A 15,171-nucleotide genomic window follows, 5' to 3' on the forward strand; every position below is an offset into this window, starting at 1 on the left:
GAGTATAAATGGGCATTAGTAATACTAAAGTCAATATAATATTGTTAGTTTACCTGGTCCACCTGGTGAGCCGGGAGTGCCCGGAGATCCGGGAGTGCCGGCGGTACCTGGAGTACCCGGGGTACCTGGAGTGCCTTGCCCTGGAAACGATTAACAATTATTATAATTAAATTACACAATCATAACAATAACAAGAATTACCTTACTTCAAAAGTGAAAATGACTGAAAAGTTAATAAGGTATGAGGGATTTAGATAATGTGAACTTACATGATCCTGGGCCATAAGGTCCGTTAGGTCCTGAAATAACAAAATAAATACATTATTATTATCAGTCATAGCACAACAGTTGTAAGTAAGTACTTAAAGAACACCTTTATTCTAGTTAAATTGACTAAAGGTCAAATTAACTAAGTTATAAATGTTGGTTAGTAAAATAGTAGGTAAATAAGTTAGTTCATATAATTTAAGTTTCTACAGAACCTTTTGAACTTTCAATTTAGTTTCTGTTTTATTGAAAATTGGAACTTAACAAAACTTACTACTTTAACGAAGTATAAAATAGTGTCATCAGGAGTTATTGATCTTTAAACGCGATAAATTACGTATGTGCCGACTGCCGACAGTAGGTACTTTAGGGTGGGGAATGGGCTTATTAAACTATTCTTATCTGTACCTTGTCCAGTTTGCACGGGTGAAACGTTGGAGTTCTCGCTGCTGCTGTCTACAGGACGCGGCGGTTTCGGTTTCGGTTTTGGTTTCGGTAGAGGTTTAGCGGGAACTCCGCCGGGAGTGCGACCACATCCCTTGGGGAAGTACAGTTTGTTCCAAGGGATGAGTTGGCCTGGCTGAGTGTTAGCCGCCTGTCCAGTCCTGTAAGCAGTCAATTGTTTTTATTAGATTGTGCTCTGTGTTCTTTCTTAAGTAGGACATTAAAAAGTACAATTTTATATGATAAAAAAAGATAAAATGTCAATGATATCATATAAACACTACCCATGTATAGATGTCTAAGTAATATCTAGAATTATATCATTCCTTTATGTTTTCAATGTATGTAAAATATCAAATAAAAACTAGTTATGACATCACTTTTAGATCATTGATTAATAAATAAACATTGTAAACAGCGAACTTATAATATAATCCAACTTACGCTTCATCATATTCGTATTTCTCGTCAGGGAACACCTCGACTGGTTTCTCTGGTTCTACTACTCTGTACCCGTGGCTGTCAGCGACGTAGTGAGTAGCACGGAGGAAGCCGTCAGGGTCTACGTAACCATAGCAACCGTAGGTGACGCCGTCCGGACCACGGTTCTCATGGTGGAACTGCCCGTTCGGACCAACGTCATAACCGAAGCCGTATGCACCTGAATCAGACATAAAACCAGTTTAGAAATGATACAAGACTATAAATTTAGACACAGCCATTAAGCTACGTCTTAAACTTAAACAACGAACATTCCAGTTTGTTTTGAGTATTGTGTTAAAAAATGGTTACCATTTTTTTTGTGCTACAAGGTTTTTCAGATGATGTTAGAGGTGGGGTGGTGACGAATTTAGAACATTTATCTCAACAGGCGGTGCCACTATGATAAATTACATGGCTTCAAGCAAGCACTGAAAAACTAAAATTTTTGTTTTTTAGGAAAGTGTTACTTTCTAGTTGTATTTCTTTTGTCAGATCCTGCGGTCAGACTCGACAGTCAGCAATCACAGAATTTCAGATATTTATTTTATTTCCAGGTAAATTAGGCTAATTCTTAGGCTAAACTTTGTTAAATAAGATACATTGTAGCATCAGTTTATGGAATTTTGTATAAATAGCATTTGTCATCTCAACACACCTAATACCTATTTAGTTTCTGGTTTGTCATGTTTAAATTCCAGTTTGTTCAATGTAGGTACTATTATTTTCGAGAGAAATACCTACTTGTCAAAACATGGCTTACAGAATATCAAATACTTGTATATTGACGTATTATTGCTCGCGACCGCGTATAAGGGTTCACCAACCATAAATGCAAAGGAATCAGTATTACCCAAAATCATGGCCTTCATACAAATTCGATATTACCTAAGTACCCGTACTATATATTATGTAAAAAAAGTACTCAGTATAGTGAAGTCTCTTTCATGAAGTCGTGCGTACACCAAGTGAAAGCTTTTTATATTTATGTAGAAACTACCTGTGCGTGATATTACTGAAGTAAGCAAGGCAATGTAATTTAGAGAAACCTACATACAAAGGCTTCAGGATCAAGAAGCGGAAATGTTAAAGCATCTCTTTAGTACTAAAACGTGTTCTGATGTACATGAAAGTTACAAGCGTGTCTCACGAAGAATTATTACAACGGCAGCTGTTATGTGACAAAAAACTAACGCGACAAATGAGAGTAATTCCCACTTTCGTCTTCATGGACGTAAGTGCCTGCTTAAGATTTCATTTCATGAGCCATTTTCTACACGTTTTTCGTTCAGGTATAAGGAAGATCCTGACGTTCTCATCTATCACGTTATATTGTAAAGCAATGCACGAAGCATTACCTACTTGCCTTCCTTAAAATGAAATGTTGAGACGAGATATAATTAAAAGACATTTTTGTGTCCGGAATAGGCAATCACGATAATGATTATATCTCCGAAAATAACGTCGGACGAAACGGTACATTTGCATAATATCAATAACCGAAAATGCGTAAGAGTCGAGAAACAGGTTTCATTAAATCTTGGGGTACAAAATAAAACGTTAGTGTACGTTTTCTTATGGAATTTATTTTCCTTGGTGTGCGTGTCAAGAATGTGAGACGGGGATCTACTGGTGTGGGAAATTATAGGTATCCGTTTCAAGCTGTCTCATTAAAATTCAGAATACGGATCCCGGCCACAATTAAGTCCTGACCACCTGGGACAATCCATTAAATTAAAATGGGTGGGCGGTATCTGTGATGTATGCAACAGCATTTATTTGGAATCCAAGATAAGTGAAACAAATAACGTTATGTTCTCATGATTTTGTAAAGATTGGACGAGATTTATTGATATTTATTTTTTAACTTTCATAAATTAACCTACCAATTAAGGGAAGTTTTCCCCTAGACAAATTTATTTACGCAGGTAGTAGCAATTTACTCAAGAGGTAGCAAGTAGTAAATATACCCGGACGGACTTGTAAAGTACTTACTACTTTACATTTACTGCTTGAACAAAGGCAAGTGTGAGATTACGCACTTTGGTATCTGCATACCACTTTGTTACTAAGTAACTAGTTTTATGTTTATTACGAAAGGCGTTAGTAAATATGTTAAGTCTAGCGGCTTCAAAATAAAACACAAACAAAATAGGTCCTCAACGACCTTTAAAATACGTTTAAACGAGATTATTCAATATACGAGGATTCCAATATTCGCATTCTTAATTAAATACATTTTTAACAACAGGAATTGGTGAAAAGATCAATCATTCTTCTTCAAAACTGAGATTAATGTATTTCTCCCCGCATAGGATATTTACATCGTTGGATGATCGATGGCGTTTTGACACTTAATGTCAAAGTTGTGCGGATCTCAAGAAAGTTAAGATGCTAATCTCTATTTCTGTCTAGACCCAGTGACATAATATAGAACAGAAAAAAACTTGCGAAGTTAGTTCGGGAGGTGCAGGTATCATACTAAAGTGAGTACCGGTTTTAGGCGACTAGACCCATTTATATAAATGGCCGTGGAATAAATTGTGATAAATCTCTTTTACAGAGTACACTTACTTGTGTCATAGTTGGTTTCGTAGTACTGTTTCTTCTCGGCGTCTTCGATGTCTACGACGACTTCGTTGTCGGCTTGTCCCTGGTAAGGACCGTACTGGCGAGCCTCTCGGGCCTCTGCGATTACTTTGGGATCATCTTTTGGTGGGTTCTTTGGCGTGTCCTTGCTAGCACTTACTATGGCTAGCGCGGCCTGAAAATAAAAGAAAATGAGTTATTTTATGTGGAAAATAATACCTTTCGTTTTTAGTTGTAGAACCTTATGTACAAAAGAAAGAAAAAGAAAACCTAACTTCTTGTTGAGAAGTGGAAAACTCATTTAAATAACTCTCATAAAAACTCTAGCTACAAAGTGCTTTTGAATTTGTAATAACTTAGAACAGATAAAATTATGAAATATTTGATTATCATGTAAATATTTGACAGTGTTGTGTAAATAACATAAGAATAATAAGAAGTAAATGACATAATTATGCTAAACATATGGGTCTAATTAATAAAACACGATTTAAGCTCTAGTGACACGATGCCCTGGGTAAGTTCGCGAGCACACAAAATGGTAAATCCAGCATTTTAAAATTACACAAAAACAATTACCTAAGAATTCTGAAAGGTCAAATCCAATAAACATAAAAGTCATTTACTATTCTGCATCAAAACGAGGATGACGACATTGTCTATTTACATCATACTACTTATTATAAAATTACTACGTAATCATTCGTAAAGATGTGTATTTAGATTTGGTCATAATATTATGCTATAATGGCACATGGTTATTGTGCTTATGAATGAATAGTCTTTATATCATTGCAATTAACATACGCTGCTTCAATTCAAAACTACCATATATAAAAATTACACTTTTTTACAGAGGAGCTCATTTACAGACTTACGATTGCATTTTTGCGATAAAAATACTTTTGTATTTTTTTTATTTGTGGTACTTTTGAATTGAAGCATATGGTATTTACCTATACCTACAAGTATAAATTTACTCCCGGTGTAGTGTGTGTCATCAAACTGGCTACGACTTTGGTAACTCGCTGATTTTATAGTCATAAGTAATCATAACTTTATGTTTTGTGCACATGTCAATTGTAGATTATTATTATATTAGATTATATTAGATGGTATAATAGAGACTAACAATAAGTTTAAATTGATTAATAACCTACTTATAATTTTAAAGCGTTGGTGGTTTAATTTGTTTTTAGACACAGCAATTAATACTCGATACTAACTCGATATAAGTAATGTCACTGACAATCACAATCATAATGCCAATGACTGAAAATCGATGGGTCGAAAAATAAAATAAATCAACCAAACAATGATAGAAAAATAAAACACCGCATTTCAGTTAAGTTGATTAGATTTGTCGTTGGGGTCAAACAGACGAAGTGCAAGTGCGAGTGCCGACAGGTTGCACAACCAAACTATTAAGTGAGGTATGTGCAATCGTTTACAAATATTATTGTCTAGACTCCACCACTACGACATTCCTCATCATTCAGTTTATTTATTAATCGTTTGTGGTAATGAAATTAAAGATTTAACCATATTCAATGAAAGTTTATCTTTGTTTTTGGGGTCAAGACGCCAAGGATTTAATCAAGGATTCGTGACTCCAATACCAGGTGTTTTAACACCTTCAATTATTTAGGTGTTAAACAGCGTACGGTGACTCTGAAAACATTATTGTTTGCTCCTTGGACGCGCGCTAAGGCAACTTGTTGCAAAACTGTCAATGAGCCTCTCTGCTGAGTACATCGTAAATATCAAATGTTCAACAAGTTTTATTGATAATAGCAACACACATGATGGCAAATTTAGCCTTACTTGTAGCATCGAGCTTATTGCGTGAGCAGCTATTGTATAAATCCAAGTGTTTAAGTAAAGGTTATTCTATCAGTCGTACATTAGAGCTGTTATGGTAATTTTATGAACACATTTTATTGATCGAGTTACCAAACACATACCACATTTGTTGCATGATATGCCTATTACATAGATTTGCAAATTTATAGTCGACTGTACATTTAATAAAAGTTTTCGTGAAGGGAATACTTAAGAATGATAACACGGAAGCTAATCAAGTCGAGGACAGAAATGCGGATGATGTTTTATCGGGTCGCTATGACTCATCTTGGACAGTAACTCACTGCTGAATGGGAATAGTTTTATTTTTATGTCAATTCTATTTTTGTAAACAAATCTGATCTCAGATAACGATCAAGTCGGTCAAAGTAAAAGAAATATTCAGTCAGCGTTTGGGGTTTGTATAAATGTATCCCATTGTAACGCCGAACACGTCTGGTTCAAAGTTTTGCACTGTCCGTCAATGTCCGTGACCGTAACCCCCTAAACTGTCGCCTTATGTTTCAATCTCACGTTCTAGCGAGACAAGCATCAGAAACAAATTGTTTTTTGATCTGGGACATAAACGTGTAAGCATTTAAAAAAGGATTCGCAAGTCACGTCGAATTGTTAAAAAGAAAAATCGCAATACAATGGAGTTGACACAGAAACCTAAAGTTACTTCTGATCCTCTGAATGGCGGCACGTGGCGTACAGTAGAGCGATTATATTAACGACTTCATAGTCATGTGTCGAGTTCCTGAACTTAAACTACAGTTTATCATCTTCGGCACTTGGAGTTACAGAATGTTAAGCAAGTGAAAGAGTCCTGGTGGGCCGATGTGAACTTTAGTTACGTTTGGCCAAAGCGTTCCTTTTTCCGCACACAAAACTTTTTATTTTATTAAATCGATGTAGGTATAATAGGTATATAATTTATGAATGGAAAAGAAATCTAATTGACTTTCAGACCGTTTTGGCTTTATATTTTTTTTGGTTAGTGTAAATAAAATTTGGCTTATTTCATGAATCGTATGTAGATGTAGTCTATTCGTTTACCTTCCCCCGCGGTTATTACGGTAGGTAGGTGAGTAATATATGAAATGTTTCACTGTAAACGCGTCGCATTATCCCAACATCTTTATGGCTCCGTGGTTACTCAGATTTTATTTCCAAGCGGATCTTCAAGGCACGCGTGCCCTTGCACATTGCCGTTAAATATTTATTAAATTACAACTTCAACAAGACTATAATATACCTACATCTATTATGATTTTCTATTCTATGCGACATTACATAGCATCATTAACAATACAAAGATATAGTGCTTCAAAGTACCTATGCGTCAAACATTTTGCAAGTGGAATCACTAATTACAAGAATAAGTAATGTCTAACCACATTGTGACTTACAATATAACAGTACTTGTGATTGTCAATTATGTCACGTTTTTATCTCGGTTTTTCGGTGACCAAGTATATCAGAATAAAAGTATATCAGAATAAATCTCGAATTAATGTTTTACATAACAGATTTTATTGTTTTATTTCGTCAATAACCCTTCAGTGTACGCTGTCTGGCTGTTAAGCATTTCCATACTTTATTGCCGAATAGGGTACCTACACGATCCTTGACATAATTCGAAGCTGCGAATTTTTGTATTGTATAATGAATGGGATCCCAAACACAATGTATTTTATATTGACGCTTCAAATTGTTGAAACACATTATTTTACATATTCCGAATAAAGTGTTTTAATTTATGAATCTTTTATAGCATTGGATTAAAGTATACGCATTAATCAATGTTTAGTTTTTATAATTTGTAATATTTTTTAGCTGCATACTGGGCGTGTTTAAGGCTATAGTTCAAATGTCATCCAACACCACAGGTTGGCGTATTATTTTTATCTAGGTAATTATTTATTATTCGAGGACATAGTTTGATAGCCACAATAAGACGAATAATCAACCCGTTTTTCGAAGTTGTTGAAGCGTCGATTGTTTGCGTGGAAAGCAACCTAACAAAGTATTTTTGTGTACAATTAGGTAAAAAAAAATAATACAAAACTGCATTTGAAGCTTTTTTCGCATCTGTATAAAAAGTACCTAATTATAAATAGATTTTCGATCACGAGATGTTGACCAGTATTTATATTATGTCAAGGTGCGGTTGGGTGACGCCACCGGGTTATGTCACACACTCTCCGACGCTCGCCTCTAATCTAAACGCTAAGTAACTCTACAAACTGTCGAAGGTCGCTTGCATCCGGCACCCATAGCTCTCTGAGCTTATTTACTTACTCTGTGACTAACAGTGAAAGTGGTTGGACTCCGTTAACCTTTGCTATTGACCACTTATATCAATGGGTCACAGTATAATACAGTCGATAACCTACATTTCTCCGTGACAAAAACTTGCATCACAGGCTCAATCAAATATTTTTTGATCGTCAATCAGAATGACGGCGATGTCGTCACTGTTCGCAGAGGTCGTTCGTGGTCTTCTTATCGTATTTTTATTCTTTGAACTTTAATTATGAAGTCATCAGCAAAAGAGATTTTTGTTCTGACATTTCACGAAGTAAGTAGGGTCATCATTTGTAGCCCATCACTTGTGCAAATATTACAAAAAGTAAAAAGGTGCATTCGCCAATGTCAATATTGTGTACCGTGTTTAAGTGGACAAGTTTGTAAATTATTTATTGGTATTTGTTATCCTAATATCGTTTAGAGGCTCATCTAGTAATTAGACTTGATTTCTTCATTAAGAAGACAATCAGAATTTCATAACGGTCAAACAGCGCTTTGCCGGAGTACTGTCGTGAGAATTGGACGTGATTGCTTCATCTGCGGGATCACGATAACGCTTGCGACGTTACACAGATCGATGGCGATCACACTTCGGTCAGATTAGTCCAATTTTCCTAACATTGTTGTCTAGTCTAGCACAATCCGACCCAGAATCAGTGGGTGAATGGGGGAAAGAAAACGTCCTAGCGCTCGGCTGACATCGTTGTGCGTGGCGTGAGAACTAGAAAGAATTGCCCAACTTCATCCAATTATGTATATAATATACTTAATACTTACTGTAGAATTCTATGCTAGGTATTGCCGATGAAGCTATTCAGCATAATTTTATAGTTCAATATATTTTTACATATATTTTCAAACTTCAACGGAAAGTGACCTGTTGCGTTCTGTGTATTTTGCAAGTTTTAGTATGAATATGATATTGATGTTATATTTTATTTTCCTATATCAAAATCTATTCAGTTTTTTTTGTTTTTACTGACTTGAAACTGCGTGATCATTTTCGGCAAGTATTAAAATGATTTAGGTAGAATAAATTAAAAATTCGGTAGCAATTTTGACGTGGAAGTGACTTAATCCTCCTAAAAGCTGCTATAACGAATAATTCAAGTATTATTCCAAGTATTGAAGGACCCTTCATGAAACTTTTGACAAGGATAAGAGGCTTTAAGGTGTATTAAGTAATAGCTAACGTTATTATAAGTTTCCGTATGTATTAGGTATTCGAAGTTATGTATTTAAGTCACATTCACACATTTCACAAAGCGAGCTAAAAATATGCCTTCACTTATTACTTAGTTTAACTTGTGGTATTCAAGTTACGACTTTTGCGCCTAAGTACGACTTAATAATTGAGGATTTTAAAGGGCGGATTTTAACATCAACATGTTCTTGCATAGTAAACTGTTGTAATAAGGTGTTAAATTTAGTGCTTCAAGGAGACATATTTGAGGACTAAGTAAGTAGGAGTGTAGAGGTTTGTTTTGTCACTACATCTTTCATGATTGATCACCGCAAAACGATGTTCATAGCAAACAAACAATTTGAATACAAATTCCTAGACCCTTGTTTATGCTTGTTCATTTGCATCATGTTATTGCACTTGTGAGTCTGTGTTCAAGTGCTTGTGTTGATTTAGACAGCCTAAACCTTCAGAGATTGATATTTTCGAAAGGCCGCTGTAGTCGCATCAGCTAGGAGAGTTACGTCATGTCATGACCCCGGCACTTGGCCCGTGAGTCGCACCAACAAACATCCTCAACCTTTAAACTATTTGTATCCTCCCATATATACGACATTGTTTTATTATTTAATGCCGATCCAACCGGTATCGTTGTATCCGAAGTTAAAAGTAGAGATGACTCACATTACGCATTCCTAATAAGGTAACTTAATGCCAGTGACGGATACTTGTTTTATTTAGGTTCCAAATTAATAAAAAACCTTTAGCCAAAGCTTGATCTCATTTATGCGTCAAATATTTAGCCGAGCCAACAGACGAAATCTTGACAGTAAGAAATGCCATAACTGTTTCAAAATACCGCGGATGCTATTTTGAATTCTGACCATTCTTCGATGACCTCCCATAATTTAACAAGAACTTAATCCGATGACCTTTGACTAATGGTAATGTTATTAAAAATGTATTATAATCTGTTTGTATGAGATCATTAGTCTGTAACCCCGTAAACGGAAAAACAACCGTGTATTTATTTACCTAACTAATAAAAGTTTATATTTTCAAATATTAACAAAATTGTTTGTGCATTATCATCACAATAATCACCACAAAATCAGATTCAGAGCTTTCATTCATAAATGCGAATGAGCAAGGGATAACTATACATACTTAATCGGATGAATACAAAAAGAGGATTAAAAATAAATGCCACACACGTGCATAATGGCTATTTTTACCTGGACTGGTATTTTCACTCAAATTAGCTTGTGAGCCGATTATAATGAAGTCCTAATAAGAGTTTGCGTTTTTGTTATCCCGCATTATCTTGGCTTCGGCGGCAAAATAAACAAGTTGATGTGTTAATGATAATAAGATGAATGTGTCCGGTGGTACTCGGAGCTTTTTAACATTTTAAATCCTGCCAAAGTTTTTGACGAAATGATTGACAGGACAATGGAGGAGACAGATCTCCATCGGCCGGCATCAGAACGCCCATCTGTTGTTCCTCTCGATAAAACAATGTCAATGTCCTGTTATACCATCCTGTGAGAGTCGTTAACCTTCTTACGTATATGTAGAAAACACGATTTTACCTCCCAAATCTGAATTTGTGGTGTTTCTCATATTTCCATAGCTTTAGCGACAATAACGCTTAATTTAACACGAGTCTACAAAAACGGCTATCGTCGCGACACGCGTGGGAGATTAATCGTCGTTAGAAATAGAAAAAAGGCGAAATTAGAAACAGGTTATGTGAATTTATTAGGTAATGCACGGACTAGAACTACTAGAAACTGGAAATTGTGTGGAAGATGGGAAGCAACGTCTTTCTTGAAGGCTGTCTTTCAGGCTGGCTTAATAATAAATCATTACGATATATCGGAATTATATGTAATCTAGGAAGTTGAGAAGCCAAATGTCAAATACAGTTCTTGTTATTTGTATTTTAGGGTTAAGCACTTCCTCACTTGGCGGGTCGCGGTCGTCGATGAGACGGAAATTACTAACATCTATCGAGAGACTCAGCAGTGCGACTAGACACAAGACTATGAGTCAGTTCACGATCAACGTAGCCGACGTCACCACTCATAGATCTCTTAACGGACCGCTATTGTCGGCGTCTCCGACGCCACGGTCCACTATCCAATCATTTGTTATGTAAACCAACACAATGCGTTGTAACGTTTAACTCTAATGATGTCTGCTAGTACCTATAGATATACCATGTCAGAGAAACCAACCCAGTTTTTTCCACTTTTGTCTTTTAATCTATTCACAAATCCCGCTTGAATGCCACTGAATGGCCTGACAACAGCCGTTAAGACAATGCTGAATTAATATTGCTTGGGGTAAACCAGTTCAAATATTGATTTTCGTTTTATTGTGAAGCGACAGACTAATTAAGGAGAGTAAACCAAGTCAGAAAGTTGGGGTTTGTAGAAAGTAATTTAAAGAATAGAGCTCATTTCCATGTCTTTCTAAGTACCAGAACTACTCACTTTTCCGAGTGTTGGATGTAGAAAAAGTTTTATTGTTAGGTAGAAAATAATATTTTACGACTTCATTGAAAAAAAGAAAGCCTAGGTTTTGTTATGTGGTGTTAAGATGTGTTCATTTTTAAAACACTCCTTTTTATAAAGTAATCCTATTGACAAGAATATATACAAGAGTTTTAAAGTCCTTAAGATAGTAGTATCCACACATGAATAAAATATATAAAAAAGGCGATTAATTTTTTAAGTGGAATATTAAAACCAGGAACATATTTTTGCATGTAATAAAATGTTGAGTCGTAACTAAAGCTCAGATCCAACGAAGCAGGATCTCAAAGCCTTCATAAAAAGAGCCAATATTTATTGCAGGCTCTAAGCGCATTGAAATTGATTTCTCTCGTGTGATATCTGCACGAATAAATCAAATTTATAGTTCATGTATGAGTCAAAAACTGGTGTGGGTTTGAAACATCCCTAATTTGCGCAAGTTGCTGATGTCATTGCACCTTTATTGCTCCGTTTCCGACAGCAGAGAGCATTCAACTTTACTCGTTATTATAATGTCGCTCTGATCGATGATGTCCGGACTATAATCGTAGACTTAAGAAAAATATGACATTTATGAAGATGGCAGATACAATTCAATACACTGAGATGAACGATTACAATACCAAAACGTTGTGTACATTTGAATACAAGTTTCATTAATTGTAATCTCGTGTAACATCTTGTATTAAAAAGAGACTTAGATATTTTTTATGCTGAAAAACTGTGAGTAGGTGCAATTTTGTAAATATTTTTAGTGGCAATATCCAATACATTTGTTATAAACTTAGGATTTTGTATTTTCAGGACTGGCTACTTACAACAAAAACTGTTTTTTCATATGAATTGCTACACCATATTCAAATATTTGCATAAAAATTAAGAACTTTTCTTACTGGGGGAGCTTTTTACAAGCAAATGATAAAAATAAACACTTGAATACAGAGAACAATTAAGAGCTTATAAAGATATTGCACAAGAAACTGTGAAAACGTGAATAAATATCTCAGAGCCTTTTAATCTTAAGACATGCTTTACACGTCGTGAGATGCGGGTAAAACATTAATGAGACAAACTAGGTATCTTGTCATTTAACTTTTACACAATTGTTGCTTTCTTTAAACTCACTTAAAACTATAAATAAATATAGTCATTATTTTGGCAGGATTTTTTGGATACTGGGCTCGCTATGAGATATGCTGTGTGTTTGGAAGTGAACTTTTGATATATTTCTTCTATTAATGCCTCCTTACTTTAGCGTGTCATAGGTTTTTATACTGCAATCATAATGTATCGTATGTACTTTGGTTGCCGAAAACCGTTGTCATCAATGTAAATCAAGTAAGTAGGATTTTGTTTTTAATTTGTATAGGATTTTTGTAATTGTTATCTAGACAAATCCTCTCTCGATTTGTTGTACAAATGTATAGGTATTTTAAGTATTGTTTACCTACTTCAATTCTAAATGGATAAAAAATAAATATTTCATGCAGAAGTAAGTTCTTTTACAAGATAAAATTTAATTTATTAGCTATAAGTGTCAATTAATAATATTAATATGCACACACTATTCAAATTCGCGCATACAAAGTTCAAGGATTAGATTAACGATCATGATGAACCTGTGGTCGTGCGCGCGACTGATATGTGCAAGGTCCTAGTTTCGATTCTTCGGATGGCCCAACGTTTGAATTATTCTGTAGGTACTTATGTCTACCGTAGTGTAGTCTACATAATAAAACTGTCAAATTGTGGGAAAATTAAACATGTGGAAGCTTGTCCTTAGCAATTATTTTATATACTTTGTTAAATAATTGGTGTAATTAGTCTGTTAGCTTTCTTTAAAACAAAATAAATAAATAAAATAATATAATTCAACCATAATATAATATGTTTCTTCGAAAAAATCAGCAAGCATTTTTTTTACTTTTTAATGCACAAGACTGTGAGTGTTAAGCGCACTTTGACGGTTAAAGGGTTAAACGGAATAATTAATACAGGAGCAGTTTTCGAAGGACGCGGGTGAAATCGTTGGAAATGGTTACCTATACCGGTGATATTAGATTTTTGTCTAAAAATATTCTAATTAGAAAAAAACGAGTTTGAATTAATTTTCGGTCTCGTTTTCTATTTCGACAAACCAGTTGAAATTCTTAGTAGGCATTAACGAGGTAAGATATGAATGTTATTGAGTGGCTGGACATTAGCACGTTGGTCACGTGTGGCTAACTCGTAAACGTCTAACTTGTCATCCTACGCTGAGATAAGGTGCGAACATGTATTTTAACTTGTAGGCATTTAGTTAAGGTTCCATTGTAGGAGACCTATTTAAGATGTATTTTAAAATGGCGTCTTAAAAGTATGATTGAATTGTTTTTCTGGAAAAATGCTTTGTAGGGATCATTTTAATACAAGAAAATAGGATTTGTTAGGAGTTGAAAACTTTTTTTTGCAATTTTAAACTACAAACCTTTTCGTATTAGATTAGTACCTACGTACAATAATTACAAAGCTCTACGCAATGAGTAATAGTTACCAGGTAAAGGATAATGTTTATAAATTGCCCTAATTAACCGTCAAACAATTAACACGGTAGTTTTCAGTAATTAAATTTCAGTTTGTTGGGTTTTATGTGAGCTGAATGCCAGCAGTGGTGTCAGAGGGTGTTTAATACTCGAAACAAACTAATTAACTGACTGAATTAGCATTTTCAGAGCTCTGCTCGTTTATGAAGGAATCGGAATAAAGTACTTTGTGATGATGAATGGAAACTTCATACTACAAATTAGGTTCTTTATATAAAGGTTATAAAGGTTCTTTTTTCGTGTCATAGAAGATAGTCCAACTTAAGTTGGTCAACTTAAATATGTATTGAGGAATATAATTTATGAAAAAGAGTTGCAAAACAAACAGAATAAAAATAATATTAGGTAATCAGAAACACGTCTAACTTATGAAATACCTACATAATATTTTTTGTATAATGTATAAGTTTTCTATATATAACGTTAAAAGTCATATCTTGGTACAAAAAAAGAATAATCCTTTTATAAACCTTCATTAGAATTCATAAATAATAAATTCAAATAAATAAAAAGTGCTTAAATGTAAAAATTCGAAAAAGTAGTTAATTTATTATTGACTATTTGCATTAATAATTTATATTATTTTATATTCCAAATAAAAATATTTTATATGTATTACTTCGAATATATGTATAATAATGTAAAACTTACCAAAAAATAGAAAAGTGTTCCCGGCCCCATGGCACGGGATGTGGCCCTGCAGGCCTGGCGATGACCTTGAGACGCAGGTCCTCGTCACTACCTCAGTCCCGACAACACAAAGCTAAGCCTATACACCGCCAATCAAGCATGTACTCCGCTAAAATTCGCTAACATGACCCGCTCTCCAACGGCCGGCTTTAAAAACTAAAATGTGCAAACTCGAAGATGCGCCTCTTATATTACCTCTTACGTTAACGTCGGATACCGCAACGTATTTGGCATATAGGTG

General features: G+C 34.7%; 1 protein-coding gene across 1 annotated transcript in view; it reads right to left on the reverse strand.

The window, feature by feature from the left end:
- Positions 1 to 15,102, reverse strand: part of LOC124630344 (collagen alpha-5(IV) chain-like) — a 33,030-nt gene extending 17,928 nt beyond the window's left edge. The window contains exons 1-6 of the mRNA XM_047164206.1: positions 14,892 to 15,102; positions 3,766 to 3,955; positions 1,156 to 1,372; positions 676 to 872; positions 270 to 299; positions 54 to 140 (exon numbers count right to left, since the gene is read on the reverse strand). Coding sequence (XP_047020162.1) covers positions 54 to 140; positions 270 to 299; positions 676 to 872; positions 1,156 to 1,372; positions 3,766 to 3,955; positions 14,892 to 14,921 — 751 coding nt within the window. The 5' untranslated portion in view covers positions 14,922 to 15,102. The remainder of the gene's footprint in view (positions 1 to 53; positions 141 to 269; positions 300 to 675; positions 873 to 1,155; positions 1,373 to 3,765; positions 3,956 to 14,891) is intronic.
- Between the last annotated feature and the right edge of the window lie 69 nt (positions 15,103 to 15,171).

This window comes from Helicoverpa zea, chromosome 5, assembly GCF_022581195.2.
Source record: "Helicoverpa zea isolate HzStark_Cry1AcR chromosome 5, ilHelZeax1.1, whole genome shotgun sequence".
NCBI lineage: Eukaryota > Metazoa > Arthropoda > Insecta > Lepidoptera > Noctuidae > Helicoverpa > Helicoverpa zea.